We start from the raw sequence: 18,402 nt of genomic DNA on the forward strand, positions 1-18,402 counted from the left end.
ATCTGTAAAACACATAGAGTGAACCCTAATGTAAACTATGAACTTCAGTTAATATATAAGTATCAGTTCATCAAATATAATAAATGTAGCAGAGTAATGCAAGATGTTAAGAGTTGGGAAAACTGGGCAGGGGCACTGTAGGGGGAGCATATGTGAACTCTCTGCACTTTCAATTTTTTCTAAAACGGCTCTAAAAAAATAAAGTCTATTATCCTTCCAAAATAAAATGATCCCTAGCAGGAAAAAAAATGGCAAACGATCTGAAGAAATGTTTCTCCAAAGAAGTTATACAAATGGCCAATAAGCATGAGATAAGATGCTGGACATCATTGTAAACAGGAAAATACAAATCAAAACCAAAATGAGATACCACTTCACATATACTAGAAAGGCTAGAATTAAAAAGTGACACAGTTTAAGTGTTTGTGAAGATGTGGAGAAACTGAAATTTTAATAAACTGCTGGAGGAAATAAAAAATAATGTAGCCATTTCAAAAAGTAGTCTGGCAGTTCCTTAATTATACATAGTTATCATGTGTCCCAGCAATTCTACTCCTAGATATACGTCCAAGGGAAATGCCTACACAAAAACTTGTACACGAATGTTTATAGCAGCATTATTCGTAATAGCCAAAAGGGGTAAACAATGTCCTCATTATCCATCAACTATCAAGTGGATAAACAAAATCCAGTGTATCCATGTAGTGGAATATCATTTGGCCATAAAAAGTAAGTACTGATACATGTCACAGCATAGACAAATTTTGAAAGCATTATGCCAAGTGAAAGAATCCAGTCACAAAAGCCCATATGATATATAATCCCATTTATATGAAACATACAGAATAGGGAATCCAGAGGCAGAAAGATTGGTGATTGCCAGGGGGTGCAGATGATGGATATAGAGAGATGGAATTGAAAGCTAAAGGGCACAGGAGGCAGGGAGTTCTGGTGAGTGCCTGCACTCCTAGCTACTAGGTAGGCTGAGGTGGGAGGATTGCTTGAGCCCAAAATTTCAAGTCTGCACTAAGCTATGATCACACCACTGCACTGCAGCGTGGGCTGGGCAACTGAGCAAGATACCATCTCAAAAAAAAACAAAAAACAAAAAAACCCTGGTTGACTCTTCCAGTAAAAAATAAGGTAAAGGGCATAGGATTTGGTGGAAAAACAATTCTAAAATTGATTGGAGTGTTGGTTACCAACATCTGTGAATACACTAAAATCCACTGAACTGTATACTTCAAGTGAGTGAATTACATGGTATGTGAATTACCAATAAAGCTGTTTTTGAAATCCTAATATTTGCTATGCTGTAACTGCAGCAAAGTACTGCAGTGCAATAATTGCAGAGCCAACCCTTCCATTACAGTATGGCACAGGAAAACTTAAAACTGCACTTAGGATCAAGCTAGATGCAGAGCATCTATTAGCACAGCAGAAAATAAATGACTGCACTAAAAACTCATCCAAGTATTACAGAACTGAAGTGCTGAAAAGGAGAGTACAACTCCTCTATTATTTTTAAAAAAGGTAAGGACTCATAACTTAATTAGTTACTGGTAAAATTCTGGATTGCTCTCTAAGAGATTTTCAAATATAATTTAAAAGAAAACATACAACCAAGATAATAATGAAAATCTATAGAAAAAATTATTATTGCCTTTAGTTTCTGAACATACAGCCAAAAATCCGTCTTCTGTCATTGCTTTAAACAAAGGTCTGAATCCTTATGTATCTCTGCCCAGGAACACTTTCTTATTGGCAGTATCCAGTAAAAAAATTGCAAACACACCATCCAACACACAAATTGTTTGCTCATTTCCTCCTTTGTCATAAAGATGAAAAATTATCTCACCATCCATTTTGGTCTGATATTCAAATTCAAAATGCTGTTGTACCTTAAGAACCACTAGCAAAACCAAAATATTACACTCCTTGTGCATTCACTAATAATGTTTTTATTGCAAAGTTGCTTCAGTATTTCTGAGCTCTATAATCATTTCATGCACTTTGGTGATTTAGGAGAATCATAGCAATATCAAACTACGGTTTGCTTCAACTCATAATTCTGCAAATTCTGTTCAACATAAAGCTGAACCCATGAAAATTGTAGTTGCAGTCTGATAAACAGAATATAATGGGAATGTTTCAGAACCTGTAACCCGTAAATGTAACCTGTGGAAGAATGGAAATGCATATTATATACATACCATGTATGTGATACATATATATTTATGTATATGCAGATTGAGTATCCCTTATCTGAAATGTTTGGAACCACAAGGGTTTTGGGGTTTTTTTTATTTATTTATTTTTGGATTTTGGAATATTTGCATATATGTGAGATATCTTGGGGATAAGACCCAGGTCTAAACATGAAACTCATTTATGTTTCATATATCTTATACACATAGCCTAAAGGTAATTTTATATAATATTTCAAATAAATTTGTACATGAAACAAAGTTTGTGTACATGGAACCATCAGAAAGCAAAGGCGTCACTATCTCAGCTACCATGGGAAAACCTATGGCTGTTTGACATCATTGACCATGATTCCTGTCTCTGAATTTATATGCCACTGATGAGCAATCATTTTCATACACTTATTCACACATAAGTAAAAAACGTGACATACCATTAATACAGTAAATAATAATAAACTGTATAGTAGCATCACCAGAATACCTGCATCAGCTGTTAAACAGCTGTACAAACAATGGCAGGCATTCAAACTCCACCTATAATGCTGTGTTTTTTGATTAAAATGTTATTATACACTGTATTTTTTTCTTTTTTTTTAGATAAAAAGAAATATCAGAAGACTTGAGTGACTAGGAGGCAAGTCCTCTGAGGTTGAGGAGCCATTCTGCCACATGGCTTTTTAAAATGTTTCTCTAGAGTCATCTGCCTCATTAACGATGGCTTTTGTCTTGGAAATCTCTCTTTGATTTTATAAACTGACATGACCTCTTGTTCTGTTATGAATGCAGGTAGCTCTAGTCCTTTAAAATCTCTATCACACATTTTCACCATGTCATCTATACGTTTAAACTACAGTCCAATTTATCCAACAGCTTAACTTTCTGTGTTATAAATGTTTCTACTTTTCCTTATCATTGCTGCTCATAGGGATATCTACAGGCCTTGTTGACATTTTCAGTATCTTAACACCACAGAGCAGAGAATAAGCAAAAATACACAATGGGTAATGCACATAGGTCCCATCTGTGGGGAACCTGCCATTGGCATGTCCTGCTTGCACATGAGCCATTCAATTACCCTTTGTGGATGTGCTTGCATGGGGAAATCTGAGCATGTGTAGAAAAGTTATACTGCAGCTGAAGCAGGCTGAGAGGGTCTTTTTTCCCTAGAGAATGCCAAATAAACCGTGTTGTACACCTGCATTTTGACTGTGACATCAAAATGCACATGTAGTGTCATGCCAGTGCTCAAAAAGTTTCACAGTTTGGAGCATTTCAAATTTCAGATTTTCAGATTAGGGATGCTCAACCTCTAAATTTAAGTTAAGATAATAGGTTGCCTGGTTGCCACGACACTAAAAAACGTGACTTCTGCAACTGTAAACTTTTGGTTTGAGAAAATAATATTGGCTAAGAAGTTCTTCCAGTTCAGCTTTGAAGACCTAGCTATAAAAATGTAAAGCAAAGGGACAAACATCATTTGGCATCATTCCCTGAAAAATAAATAGCTCCATCATAACAATAGATACATGATCCAAAACAAAGCTGCTGGTCCCCAGAGGTGGATGACAACACCCAGTGCTTCCACCAATGCAGTAGCATTAAAGCTATGCCTCACTGACAGGTAAAATGATGGTGGTGCTTTATTAGTCAGCATGCCTCAAAGAGACAGCAAAGGGACTGCCACTGCATGCATAGTAAGAAGGTTTGATTAGGCTACTCCCCAATTCTGACACTCTCCACCATCACTGGCAACTATGAGGACAAAAAGTCCTTGATGTATTCCTCTTTTATATTGTACATTTCTGGCTGACATTAGAGAAAGAAGAGGTTTAAATCAGTTGGAAGTCCTAGATAAGTTTAAAACATGTTTTTGAATTTCAAAAAGTAAACCTATTATTTATTGCATGACCCATAAATACACTTCACACTCCATCCAGTTCACTCCATAATTTTTGAAACTTTTGTCTATAAGCCCTCACTGAACTGTCCAAAAATGGACTTTGTCTGCAGTGACTATAAAGCCACTACCTGGTCACTCCTCTCTGCTGTATGAGGAGTGATCCTATAACTAGCAGTTGGGGTCTGGAAACAATCTTCTGCTGACTGTTCTGGGCTAAACTGCCTGAAGCATAAGTGACCATAAAGCATTCGGTGAAATTAGCAAGGAACAGCTTCCCAAATCTACCTTGCCCATCTCTTTGGCCTAATCTTCGCAAGTAATTTATTTTAAAAAGAGAAGGGTCCTTTGAGTAACGGATGTATCATGTCCTACTCTCTTAAACCAAACTCCAATGCTGCATCTTAGATAGAAGCCCTCTAATCTTGCTTCCTGAAGTGATGCTGTCATTTGACTTGGCTGCAGGCCCCTGATACTCCCCTGCAGGGAGAGGGCCTGCTCTTTGCCCCAGCCTTTACCCCATTCCTCCTCTCCTTCATTCAGTCTTCCTCCACTCCCAGCACACCTCTGGCTGTATTTTATTGTGGTGATAAACTTTATTTTTAACAAAAAGGTGGTGGGGGATTTTTGAGCTTATGTTGCAGAATACTTTATATAAGCCTAAAATATACATTTTGCTAATTAGACAGATTTCTAGCTTCCCCAAGTACATAATCTTAGATGCTTGGTAGAAGCAATGGAACAAACTTCTCTACTTTTACAAATATAACATTTGACGAATTTAGAATAGAAATTAATTATTTTCAAAATATTTAACTTCTTATAAATTTTTAACGAAAGAAACAACACTGTTCAAGTAAAACAGGGCACTTCCTATTTCATTTAAGGGGAAAGCCAAGCTGATAATGCCATAATACCACCTAGCATTCTCTTGTATATGACACTGACTTGACTTAGAAAGAAAAAAATGTTCATACTTTCTCCTTCTACTTTCCACTAGCAGGAAATTCCATTCTTGCCTTTCCTTTTCACCATTTCATCTCCAATCACCTAGAAAAATAATGCCTAGTGCATGGTAGGCTCTTAATAAAGGAATAAAGAAATGTGTGAATGAAATTTCATGAATAACTATTTTAACTTTTTAAACAAGACTATTATTAAGAGTGTTCGTATGAGCAGGCAACAATGACAAAAGCTATTGTTCAAGATAAAAATGTCCAAAACGTGGTTAGAATATAAATCTCTATCAATGCATGACAGGTATGTATCAAGAAGTCTCAAAAAATACCATGAAACATCACAACCAAATGCATGAACCTTGAATGAAATCTGGCTCAAAACAAACAAAAACCAGCTATAAAGATAATCTTGGTAGCAATTTGAGAGGACAAGGTGGGCAGATAGCCTGAGCTTAGGAGTTCCAGACCACCCTGGGCAACATGGTGAAAATCCGTCTTTACTAAAATACAAAAAATTAGCTGGGCATAGTGGCAGGTGCCTGTATTCCCAGCTACTCAGGAGGCTGAGGCAGGAGAATCGCTTGTACCTGGGAGGCAGAGGTTGCAGTGAGCCGAGATTGCACCACTGCACTCCAGCCTGGATGAGTGAGACACTGTCAAGAAAAAAAAAAAAAAAAAAAAAAAGATAATCTAAGATAATCTCTGGACACTTAGGGAAATTTAAGTATAAACTGAATATGAGGTGGTATTATGGATTCTTAGGTTTAATAAGGGTATTGATGTTATGTAGAAGAATGTCCTTATTCTTAGGAGATAAATGCTTATATATTTAGGAGTAAGTGTCATAATATCTGCACCATAGTCTCAAATGATTCAGCAAAAAAGATGTGTGTGGGGGGCGGGGGGTGGTAGAAAGAAAAATCAAGCAAATATGACAAAACATTAATGATTATTCAATCTGGGTGCTTCTGTTATTTTCTGTATATGAGAATTTTTTTCGAAATGAAAATCTGGGGAGAGGCCGGGTGCGGTGGCACACGCTTGTAATCCCAGCACTTTGGGAGGCCGAGGGGGGCAGATCACGAGGTCAGGAGATCGAGACCATCCTGGCTAACACGGTGAAACCCCGTCTCTACTAAAAATACAAAAAAATTAGCCAGGCAAGGTGGCAGGCACCTGTAGTCCCAGCTACTCGGGAGGCTGAGGAAGAAGAATGGCGTGAACCCCAGGGGGTGGAGCCTGCGGTGAGCCGAGATTGCGCCACTGCACTCCAGCCTGGGTGACAGTGAGACTCCGTCTTAAGAAAAAAAAAAAAAGTCTCGGGAGAAGGAGAAAAAATCCTAAGAGTTGGAGGCTGGCATGATGGCTGAATAGGAAGAGCTCTGGTCTGCAGCTCCCAGTGAGGTTGACGCAGAAGGCGGGTGATTTTTGCATTTCCAACTGAGATACCTGGTTCATCTCATTGGGACTGGTTGGACAATGGGTGCAGCCCATGGAGGGAGAGCTGAAGCAGGGTGGAGTGTTGCCTCACCTGGGAAGGGCAAGGGGTTAGGGAATTTTCTCCTCTACCCAAGAGAAGCCGTGAGGGACTGAGCCTGAGGAACTCTGGCACAGACACTGCACTTGTCCCATGGTCTTCGCAACCTGCAAACCAGGAGGTTTCCTCCTGTTCCTACCCCACAAGCACCCTGGGTTTCAAGCTGGGCAGCCATTTAGGCAGACACCAAACTAGCTGCAGGAGTTCTTTTTTTCCATATCCCAGTGGCACCTGGAATGCCAGTGAGACAGAAACGTTCACTCCCCTGGAAAGGGGTGCTGAAGCCAGGGAGCCAAGTGGTCTGGCTCGGCAGGTCCCACTCCCATGGACCCCAGCAAACTAGCTTGAAATTCTTTCTACCAGCACAGCAGCAGTCTGAGATCTACCCAGGAACTTCCAGGTTGATGTGGGGAGGGGCATCTGCCATTGCTGAGCCTTGAGTAGGCGGTTTTACCCTCAGAGTATAAACAAAGCTGCTGAGAAGTTCAAACTGGGCAGAGCCCACAGCAACTCAGCAAGGCTGCTGTGCCCAGACTGCCAGATTTCTCTTCTCCAGCCAAGGTATCTCTGAAAAAAAGGCAGCAGCCCCAGTCAGGGACTTACAGTTAAAACTGCCATATCCCTGGGACAGAGCACCTGGGGAAACGGGCGGCTGTGGGCGAAGCTTCAGCAGACTTAAACATCCCTGCCTGACAGCTCTGATGAGAGCACTGGACCTCACAACACAGTGGTTGATCTCTGCTAAGGGTCAGATTGCCTCCACAAGTCGGTCCCTGATCCCTGTGTATCCTGACTGAAAGACACCTCCCAGTAGGGGTTGACAGACACCTCATACAGGAGACCTCTGCTGGCATCTCGCAGGTGCCCCTCTGGGATAAAGCTTCCAGAGAAAAGATCAGGCAGCAATCTTTGCTGTTCTGCAGCCTCCACTGGTAATACCCAGGCAAACAGGGTCAGGACTGGACCTCCAGCAAACTCCAGCAGGCCGGCAGCAGAGGGGCCTGTCAGAAGGAAAACTAACAAACAGAAAGGAATAGCACATGCACTCAAAGACCCCATACAAAGGTCACCAACATCAAAGACCAAAGGTAGATAAATCTACAAAGATGGGGAGAAACCAGCACAAAAAAAGCTGAAAATTCCAAAAACCAGAATGCCTCTTCTCCAACAAAGAATCACAACTCCTCACCAGCAAGGGAATAAAACCAGACAGATAATGAGTTTGACAAATTGACAGAAGTAGGCTTCAGAAGGTGGGTAATAACAAACTCCTCTGAGCTAAAGGAGCATGTTCTAATGCAATGCAAGGAAGCTAAGAACCTTGAAAAAAGGTTAGACAAATTACTAACTACAATAACCAGTGTAGAGAAGAACATAAATGACCTGATGGAGCTGAAAAACAGCACAAGAACTTCGTGAAGCGTACATAAGTACCAACAGCCAAATCAATCAAGTAGAAGTAAGGATATCAGTGATTGAAGATCAAGTTAATGAAATAACGACAGAAGACAAGATTAGAGAAAAAAGAATAAAAGGGAACAAACAAAGCCTTCAAGAAATATGGGACTATGTGAAAGACCAAATCTACGTTTGATTGCTATACCTGAAAGTGAAGAGAAGAATGGAACCAAGTTAGAAAATACTCTTCAGGAGATTATCCAGGAGAACTTCCCAACCAAGCAAGACAGGCCAACATTCAAATTCAGGAAATGGAGAGAATACCACAAAGATACTCCTCAAGAAGAGCAACCTCAAGACACATAATTGTCAGATTCACCAAGGTTGAAATGAAGGAAAAAAATGTTAAGGGCAGCCAGAGAGAAAGGTCGGGTTACCCATAAAAGGAATCCCATTAGACTAACAGTGGATCTCTCTGCAGAAACCCTACAAGCCAGAAGAGAGTGGGGGCCAATATTCAACATTCTTCAAAAAAAAAAAAAAAAAAAAGAATTTTCAACCCAGAATTTCATATCCAGCCAAACTAAACTTCATAAGCGAAGGAGAAATAAAATCCTTTACCGACAAGAAAATGCTGACAGATTTTGTCACCACCAGGCCTGCCTGACAAGATCTCCTGAAGGAAGCACTAAACATGGAAAGGAACAACAGATACCAGCCACTGCAAAAACACCCAATTAAAAAGAATGTCAACACTATGAAGAAACTGCATCAACTAATGGTCAAAACAACCAGTTAGCATCATAATGACAGGAACAAATTCACATGTAACAATATTAACCTTAAATGTAAATAGGCTAAATGCTGTTTACAGACTGGTAAACTGGAAAAAGAGTAAAGACCCATCAGTGTGCTCTATTCAGGAGACCCATCTCACATGCAAAGACACACATAGGCTCAAAATAAAGAGATGGAGAAATATTTACCAAGCAAATGGAAAGCAAAAAAAAGCAGGAGTTGCAATCCTAATCTCTGATAAAACATAATTTAAACCAACAAAAATCAAGAGACAAGAAGGGCATTATATAATGGTGAGGGGATCAATGCAGTATGAAGAGCTAACTATCCTAAATATATATGCATCCAATACAGGAGCACCCAGATTCATAAAGCAAGTTCTTAAGAGACCTACAAAGAGACTTAGACTCCCACACAATAACAGTGTGAGACTTTAACACCCCACTGTCAATATTCAACAGATCTACAAGACAGAAAGTTAACAAGATTATTCAGGACTTGAACTCAGCACTGGACCAGGCAGACCTAACAGACATCTATAGAACTCTCCACCCCAAATCAAAAGAATGTACATTCTTTTCAGCACCTCATCACATTTATTCTAATATTGACCACATAATTGGAAGTAAAATATTCCTCAGCAAATGCAAAAGAACAGAAATCGTAACAAAAAGTCTCTCAGACCACAGTGCAATCAAATTTGAAATCAGGGTTAAGAAACTCACTCAAAACCACACAACTACCTGGAAGCTGAACAACCTGCTCCTGAATGACTACTGGGTAAATAATGTAATGAAGGCAGAAACAAGATGTTATTTGAAACCAATGAGAACAAAGACACAATGTACCAGAATCTCTGGGACACATTTAAAGCAGGGTGTAGAGGGAAAATTATAGCACTAAATGCCCACAAAAGAAAGCAGGAAAGATCTAAAATTGACACCCTAACATCAAAATTACAAGAAATAGAGAAACAACAGCAAACAAATTCAAAATCTAGCAGAAGACAATAAATAAGTAAGATCAGAGCAGAACTGAAGGAGACAGAGTCATGAAAAAAATCCTTCAAAAAAATCAGTGAATCCAGGAGGTGGTTTTATAAAAAGATCAACGAAATAGATAGACCACTAGCCAGACTAATAAAGAAGAAAAGAGAGAAGAATCAAATAGAGGCAATAAAAAATGAAAAGGGGATATCACCACTGATCCCACAGAAATACAAACTATCATCAGATAATACTATAAACACCTCCACACAAACTAAAATCTAGAAGAAATAGATAAATTCCTGGACACATACACCCTCCCAAGACAACACCAGAAAGAAGTCGAATCCCTTAATAGACCACTAACAAGTGCTGAAATTGAGGCAGTAATTAACAGCCTACCAAACAAAAAAAGTTCAGGACCAGACAGATTCACAGCTGAATTCTACCTGAGATACAAAGAGGAGCTGGTACCATTACTTCTGAAACTATTCCAGACAATAGAAAAAGAGGGAATCCTCCCAAACTCATTCTATGAGGCCACCATCATCCTGATACCAAAACCTGGCAGAGATAAAACAAACAAACAAAAAATTTCAGGCCAATATCCCTGATGAACATCAATGCGAAAATCCTCAACAAAATACTGGCAAACTGAAGCCAGCAGCACATCTAAAAGCTTATCCACCAAGATCAAGTCAGCTTCATCCCTGGGATGCAAGGCTGGTTTAACATATGCAAATCAATAAACATAATCCATCACATAAACAGAACCAATGACAAAAACCACATGATTGTCTCAATAGATGCAGAAAAGGCCTTCGACAAAATTCAACACCCTTCATGCTAAAAACTCTCAATAAACTAGGTATCAATGGAACATATCTCCAAATAATAAGAGCTATTTATGACAAACCCACAGCCAATATCATACTGAATGGGAAAAAACTAGAAGCATTTCCTTTGAAAACTGGTACAAGATACCACTCCTATTCAACATGCCCTCTGTCACCACTCCTATTCAACATACTATTGGAAGTTCTGGCCAGGGCAATCAGGCAAGAGAAAGAAATAAAGGGTATTCAAATAGAAAGAGAGGAAGTCAAGTTGTCTCTGTTTGCAGATGACATAATTATCTATTTAGAAAACCCCATCGTCTCAGCCCAAAATCTCCTTAAGCTGATAAGCAAATTCAGCAAATTCTCAGAATACAAAATCAATGTGCAAAAATTACAAGCATTCCTATACACCAATAACAGACAAACAGAGACACAAATCATGAGTGAACTCCCATTCACAATTGCTACAAAGAGATTGAAATACCTAGGAACACAACTTACATGGGATGTAAAGGACCTCTTCAAGGAGAACTACAAACCACTGCTCAAGGAAATAAGAGAGGACACAAACAAATGGAAAAATATTCCATGCTTATGATTAGGAACAATCAATATCATGAAAATGGCCATACTGCCCAAAGTAATTTATGGATTCAATGCTATCCCATCAAGCTACCAATGACTTTCTTCACAGAATTGGAAAAAACTAATTTAAACTGCATATGGAACCAAAAAAGTGCCTGCATAGCCAAGACAATCCTGGGTAAGAAGAACAAACCTGGAAGCATCACGCTACCTGACTTCAAAGTATACTACAAGGCTATAGTAACCAAAACAGCATGGTACTGGTACCAAAACAGATATATAGACCAATGGAACAGAACAGAGCCCTCAGAAACAAAACCACACATCTACAACCAACTGATTTTTGACAAACCTGACAAAAACAAGCAATGGGGAAAAGATTCCCTATTTAATAAATGTTGTTCGGAGAACTGGCTAACCATATGCAGAAAACTGAAACTGGACCCTTTCCTTATACCTTATACAAAAATCAACTCAAGATGGATCAAAGACTTAAACTTAAGACCTAGGACCATAAAAATCCTGGAAGAAAACCTGGGCAATACCATTCAGGACATAGGCATGGGCAAAGACTTCATGTCTAAAACACCAAAAGCTATGGCAACAAAAGCCAAAATTGACAAATGGGATCTAATTTAACTAAAGAGCTTCTGTACTGCAAAAGCAACTATCATCAGAGTGAACAGCCAACCTACAGAATGGGAGAAAATTTTTGCAATCTATCCATCTGACAAAGGGCTAATATCCAGAATCTACAAACAACTTAAACAAATTTACAAGAAAAAAACAAACAACACCATCAAAAAGTGGGCGAAGGATATGAACAGACACTTTTCAAAAGAAGACATTTATGCAGCCAACAGACATATGGAAAAATGCTCATCATTTGTGGTCATTAGAGAAATGCCAATCAAAACCACAATGAGATACAATCTCACGCCAGTTAGAATGGCGATTATTAAAAAGTCAGGAAACAACAGATGCTAGAGAGGATGTGGAGAAATGGGGTGCTTTTACACTGTTAGTGGGAGTGTAAATTAGTTCTACCATTGTGGAGGACACTGTGGTGATTCCTCAAGGATCTAAAACTAGAAATACCATTTCACCCAGCAATCCCATTACTGGATATATACCCAAAGGATTATAAATCATGCTGCTATAAAGACACATGCACACTTATGTTTATTGCAGCACTATTCACACTATCATAGACTTGGAACCAACCCAAATGTCCATCAATAATAGATTGGATAAAGAAAATGTGGCACATATACACCATGGAACACTATGCAGCCATAAAAAAGGATGAGTTCATGTCCTTTGCAGGGACATGGATGAAGCTGGAAATCATCATTCTTAGCAAACTATTACAAGAACAGAAAACCAAACACTGCATGTTCTCACTCATAAGTGGGAGTTGAACAATGAGAATACATGGACATAGGGAGGGGAACATCATACACCGGGGCCTGTCAGGGGGTGGGGGACTAGGGGAGGGATAACATTAGGAGAAATACCTGACGTAGATGACGGGTTGATGGGTGCAGCAAGCCACCATGGCACGTGTATACCTTTGTAACAAAACTGCACGTTCTACATATGTACCCAAGAACTTATAGTATAATAAAAATAAAAAAAATTTAAGAGTCAAGGAAACTGAACTGTAATCCCCATTTTTATCACTTTTTTGTGATCAAGTCATTTCACTCACCATTTCATTCATCAGTTCCCTATCTACATACTTGAGCAAATGAGATAGTGAACATAGTGTGCTTTGCAAAGTAAAAAGCATGATACAGAATATATAATATCATCATTACCAACAAGATCTTAAGTTTAATCACATCTAGACATCTGGTGTCTTTTTCCATACCTTCTTATGGTTGTAGATTTCACCATTGTAACAGAGCCACAAATACAGATATTTCTTCACTTGAATTGGCTGCATTCCAGACAGCGGTTCCGGTGAAATCCAAAGCAGCTGTTGGTGTATCCACTGACATTCTCAAAACAGAATGCATCTGGACCCCTGTGTGCAATCTACATAGCACTCAGACACTGAACAGAAAGGCAGTCATCACTGCCAAACAGGGCCAAATGCCACATGTGGTGGAATGAAGCTATAAGCTCTCTATGGAGACAAAAGCAGACAAATAAAAAATATTCAATATCCAATCCAAGTCTGCATTCAATCTTGATTCCAGAAACATGCTTAAACCACTTCAAAGACTAAAATTTAAACCATCTTTTCTGTAGCGATTTCCCGTTAGGTTGGCAGACACACGGGAGTAGAGAATAATTTAATTTACTTACTAGTATTCAGAAAAGATAGTGACCTCTACATTCAACCAGCTATAGCAGCTTAGCACCCTGACAAAGCCTGCATCTCTCCCACCTTAGGATTTAGTGGTTGGCTAGAGCTGGCAGCATCCAGGCCACATCTGTCTCTGCATTCTAAGTCTGCTTCCAGGATACAGATACAAATGCAGGCTGGCTCCAACCTAGCCAGAGATTCCAGCCCCACTCTCTCCATCCCCAAATCCCTCAAAGATCCAAGAGAGTTTCCAGATTACTAGAGTCTCCTCTCAGATTCTCTTGATAGTTAAATGCCCTCTCTTTAGTGAACTAGCTGCAGGTAGAATATAATGGGTACAACAGAAAATCATACTGCTGTAAATGTAATACTAAGGTACACAGGTCTTTTAAGCATTTCACTATATTACATCTAGCTTACCTTTAAGTGATTTATTCAGGTATGATTGAAGAAAGTCTAAAGGGAAAATAAAGCAATTTAATTTGATATCAGATATTCTGGCTATAACAAATAAAACATTTTAAGTTGATAGAAGATACAAAATGTTCACTATCAAAATGTTCTAACTGACAAAAATGTTCTCAAATATTTCTGTCTGAAAGTTGCATTGTTTAGTAAGGAAGCAAAGTAGGTGGGACATATACAGCAACAACATTTCTAAAAAAAAAAACAACTGCGATCCTTCCTATAAGCCTGGCAGCAAATAAATCACCCTTACATACATCAATTAACTTCCAATTTCAAACTCTCAACTGTGAAATAAAGGGCTGTTTTATTTGGCTGCTGCCAGCTCAAAATGACTGTTTTTACTAAAACATCTCTAACTTCAAAAATAACTATTTTGGTTTTTTTTTTTTAAAAAAACTGCAAATTGCAGCAAATAGCCAGATAATTTGGGATAAACACCCTAAGGAAAAAATATATATTCAAGCTGCATAAGTCACTTTGAGCAATCCTTTGAGGATATTTCATTTATATCTAAATGAAACAAAGGTTTAGCTGGCTTTTCCGGAAAACCAGAACCAAATAATATATGATTATAATGAAAATCATCTCAAGTAATTTGGAAATGAACTACCACATGCCCTAATGCTGTCCCTTCCATGCACTTGACCAAATAGCCTATAATAGCCTATAACAAATTACTTACTTTGAGATTTAGTGGGAAAATTCTATGAGATTTAAATGAGATGACTACTAATAAGCCATCTGACTTTGACTCTACACCAATTAAAAATGGGCTAGGAAAGTGCTTTGAAAATCAAGTGTGGTCATCAGGGAATCATTTACCTAAGTCTTCTTAACGCTGCTTAGTGGGCTATAGTAAATACACGCTAACCACTAAATTGGAGGGGAAGGAGGGAGAACAAAGAGGCATGTAAAATATATTTATTTTTTCTAGTAGGAAAAAGCCAATTAAAACTGTCACCTATTTTTATTGTAATCAGTCTTAAAGGTTGGCAAACTTCCTACTGCCGCTACCTGTTTTCAATATTTTTCTTATTTCTTCCTAAACTTCTAGAGCAGGGCTGTCCAATAAATATGTGAGTCACATATGTAATTTTAAATATACTAGTAGCCCCATTTAAAAAAAGGTGAAATTAATTTTAAGTATACTTAACTCAATATGTCCCAAATAGTATCACTTTAACATGTAATCAATATAAAAAATTATCAAGCAGATATTTTGCACTGTTCTTCCCACTCCAACGACAAAATCCATTGTATTTAACACAACACATCTCAATTAGGACTAGCCAGCATTTCAAGTGCTCAACAGTTACAGGTGGCTAGCGCCTACCGAACTGGACATCGCAGTTTCAGTGCATTTAATTTTTATTCCACTTAGCGCTACTTAAAACTTCACCCTCTCACCTTACTTTTTTTATGTTAAGATCTCAGTAAGTAACCAACTACAGACAGGTTCAAGCCCTAATTTACCTCTAATTACTCTTACAGCAATGCAATGAATCGTGATTTAAAATTAAAAAAAAACAAAAAACAAAAAAAAACTGCTGTTAAATTATTAGTCAAGCGCCCAGGGCAACGGACAGTAAAGAAATAATGTAGGCCATGAGCCGAGACGAAAACTATCCTTTTATTTAAAGCTATAACAATAATCTACAGCCAGTCATGTAAAATAGACATCCATTGAAAAAGCCATGCTAATTCTTTTGCTTTTTCTGTACTTGGCTTCCTGTGTCCCTAAACAGACCTCTTCTCTCAGGGTTTGCTCAGCAAGTCACTTGTTGAGTCTTGCAGTCTACATAGTGGGGTGGGTACTGGGGTGGCAGAGGAGTGAGAGAAGAGGAGGCATGGTGAGGGAGTCCAGGTGAGGAGGGAGGCAGTTTAAGGGGAAAGCACAGACACCGAGGTGGTGATAAAGCCGGAGTCCCTGCTTCCGAGATCAGGACCACAGACACCAGACTGTGCCCTGGCCACGTGCACGCTCCGACCCGTCCGCAACAGAGGCTCTGGACTGGGAAAATGTCCACAGGCTTCGACGCCACATAGTAAAAAAAGTACATATATAACATTTACAGGGGCTCAGGCCGCCGCTGCCTTCTCTCTGGAGTAGCTCTGCCTCCCGGCCGTGGTTCCCTTCATGCCTCAGTGTGCCAGGACAGAGAGGTCCTTCTGCACCCTCTTGCTGCCAGGTGCGCAACAATCGCTGGGCGTCCGCCCCACCCTCTCTACCGCAGGAGCCACAGCGTCCGCCGTAGCCCCCAAACCGCGTCTGCCGGGTGCCAGGCTGAAGAACGCATCCTCACCTCCTTCCTCCCGGAGCAGACCCAGAGCACGCGAGGAGGGTGCCGCGCGGGACGCCGGGGTCGGCTCACCAGGGCGCAAGCAGGTCAGGGCGATGTGGGCAGCGAAGGCCAGGGCTGTGGACGGCATGCCGGCGGCGGGTCTGCTGGCGCTGTAATGCGTGCGGCAGGTTTCACCATGCGTGCGGGAGGTTTCATCATGCGTGCGGGAGGTTTCATCATGCCTGCGAGGATCAACCAGCGCGTACAGGGGCGGGGCTCGCGGGGCGGCTGGGGCGGGGCAGGACTGAGAGGGGCGGTGGGAGGGAGCAAGGAGGCGTTCTTTTGTTTCCATCGCCTTTTGTTTCTCATTGCGCCTGTTAAAGGACAGCCTCAGAGATCTGCCCAGGTTACCTGCTGTTCTGACAATTAGGGAGTCTTCTGCACTTGGTTTGTTCTTAGGGAAATCGTCACCGTTTTTTGTTGCACTACCGTCTGATTTATTACGGAGTGCAGAGAAAAGCTTGTCAGAAACTGATACGTGAGGCCTAAAATGTCCTTATAAAATCTATTAATAAATCGGAGTCAGGAGTGGTGGCTCACGCCCATAATCCCAACACTTTGCAAGGCCAAGGCAAGAGGATCACTTGAAACCAGGAGTTCAAGACCAGCCTGGGAAACACAGCGAGATCACATCTCTATAAAAAAATGATGGCACACCCTTTAGTCCCAGCAATTCAGAAGGCTGAGGCAGAAGGATAACTTGAGTGCAGGAGTTTGAGGCTGCGGTGAGCTCCACTCCAGCCAGGGTGACAAAGTGAGACTCTCATCTCTAAAACAGTAAAATAAAATCTAAATCTAATTGATACATGAAGCCAAAACACATCAGTGGTCCTTAAACATTTTAAGTACAAAGATTCCTTTTACAATCTCGAAAAGGATTTTGTCAACCTACATCTGCAGATGATTACGTGCTTTTAAGTATCTCTTCGATGAACAAAAGACATCACAATTTTAAAAAAGTATCATAACACTCTTAAATCATATTTTGCTAATTACATCAGCACCGAAATAAATTGAGAAATAGTAAAATTATATGTGCACGACCTACTAAGATCAGACTACAGTCAATGCTTGGAGAGAATGCAGGGTTGATATCCCCATACAGTGCATTCCCCACTAAATAAAAAATGCCAACGATATAAAATCCCTAAGCACAGAAGATGGAGTAGATTTTGGTAGTTACAGGCAAGAGTAAAGATAAGAGATGACTTCTTCTAAGGTTCATTCTTGCTGGAAAGTTTTCAGCATCAAACAGATTTTGCTGTATCCTAATTGATGTATTTTAAACCTGAGAGCAATGTGGGAAAGTAGGTCTTCTATCTACATTTACAGATGAGAAAACAAGACTCAGATAAGTTGAGGGATTTATCCAAACACAGTTTCACAACAGTAAAGAATTGTGTCATAATCTGTGTAAACCCATTTCCAAGGTGCCCATTTCCCGTAGCACCTTGCCTATGTAGTGGAAGATGGGTTCTCCTACTTGATGTGTTATCTAGTGTGGTTGGTTGTGCTGCTTATCTCCTGCTTGTCCCTCCAGAGCTCTACCGTTCTCCACCTCACTTTCTGTCCTGGCTCCCTTGCCCTCCTCTTTCAGGGAGAGTGCGTGAAAGAAGACATTTCAAGGAGATGCAAAAGATGGGATGGAGTAGTCTCAGGACATTTAGCCCCCTGGCTCCCTGATCTCAAAGCTCATCTCAAGAAGGCCACAGCTCCTGTTGCCTGACCCTTCCCACACCTCCTTTTCTTCAGATTCTAGGAACTGCTTCCTATTCAGCTACTCTATCACAATGCTACTTGCTTTCTCACTCTAGGATCTGTTAAAACAAAATTGAGGCTGAGTGCAGTGTTTCACGCCTATAATTCCAGCACTTTGGGAGCCCAAGGCAAGAGGGTGGCTTGAGGCCAGGAGTTCAAGACCAGCCTGGGCAACATAGTGAGACCCACCCCCATCCCTGGTCTCACACACATACATACATGCACAAATTAAATTTAATTTAAAAATTAAAAATTTGTTTTAAAAGTGAAATATTTACATGGATTATGTATGTATTCATTTTGGAGAACTA

At 39.9% G+C, this 18,402-nt stretch overlaps 1 protein-coding gene and 1 pseudogene across 3 annotated transcripts in view; one reads left to right on the plus strand and one right to left on the minus strand.

The window, feature by feature from the left end:
* Nucleotides 1-16,160, minus strand: part of LOC100451357 (asparagine synthetase [glutamine-hydrolyzing]-like) — a 35,770-nt pseudogene extending 19,610 nt beyond the window's left edge.
* The window catches only part of LOC129060988 (uncharacterized), a 72,530-nt gene continuing 70,256 nt past the window's right edge, over nucleotides 16,129-18,402 (plus strand). For 2 of the 3 annotated variants that reach the window (XM_063726641.1, XM_063726642.1), the window contains exon 1: nucleotides 16,129-16,377. In XM_063726641.1, coding sequence (XP_063582711.1) covers nucleotides 16,129-16,377 — 249 coding nt within the window. The remainder of the gene's footprint in view (nucleotides 16,378-18,402) is intronic. The other variant, XR_010141101.1, reaches the window with a different exon arrangement.

This window comes from Pongo abelii, chromosome 7, assembly GCF_028885655.2.
Source record: "Pongo abelii isolate AG06213 chromosome 7, NHGRI_mPonAbe1-v2.0_pri, whole genome shotgun sequence".
Lineage (NCBI taxonomy): Eukaryota > Metazoa > Chordata > Mammalia > Primates > Hominidae > Pongo > Pongo abelii.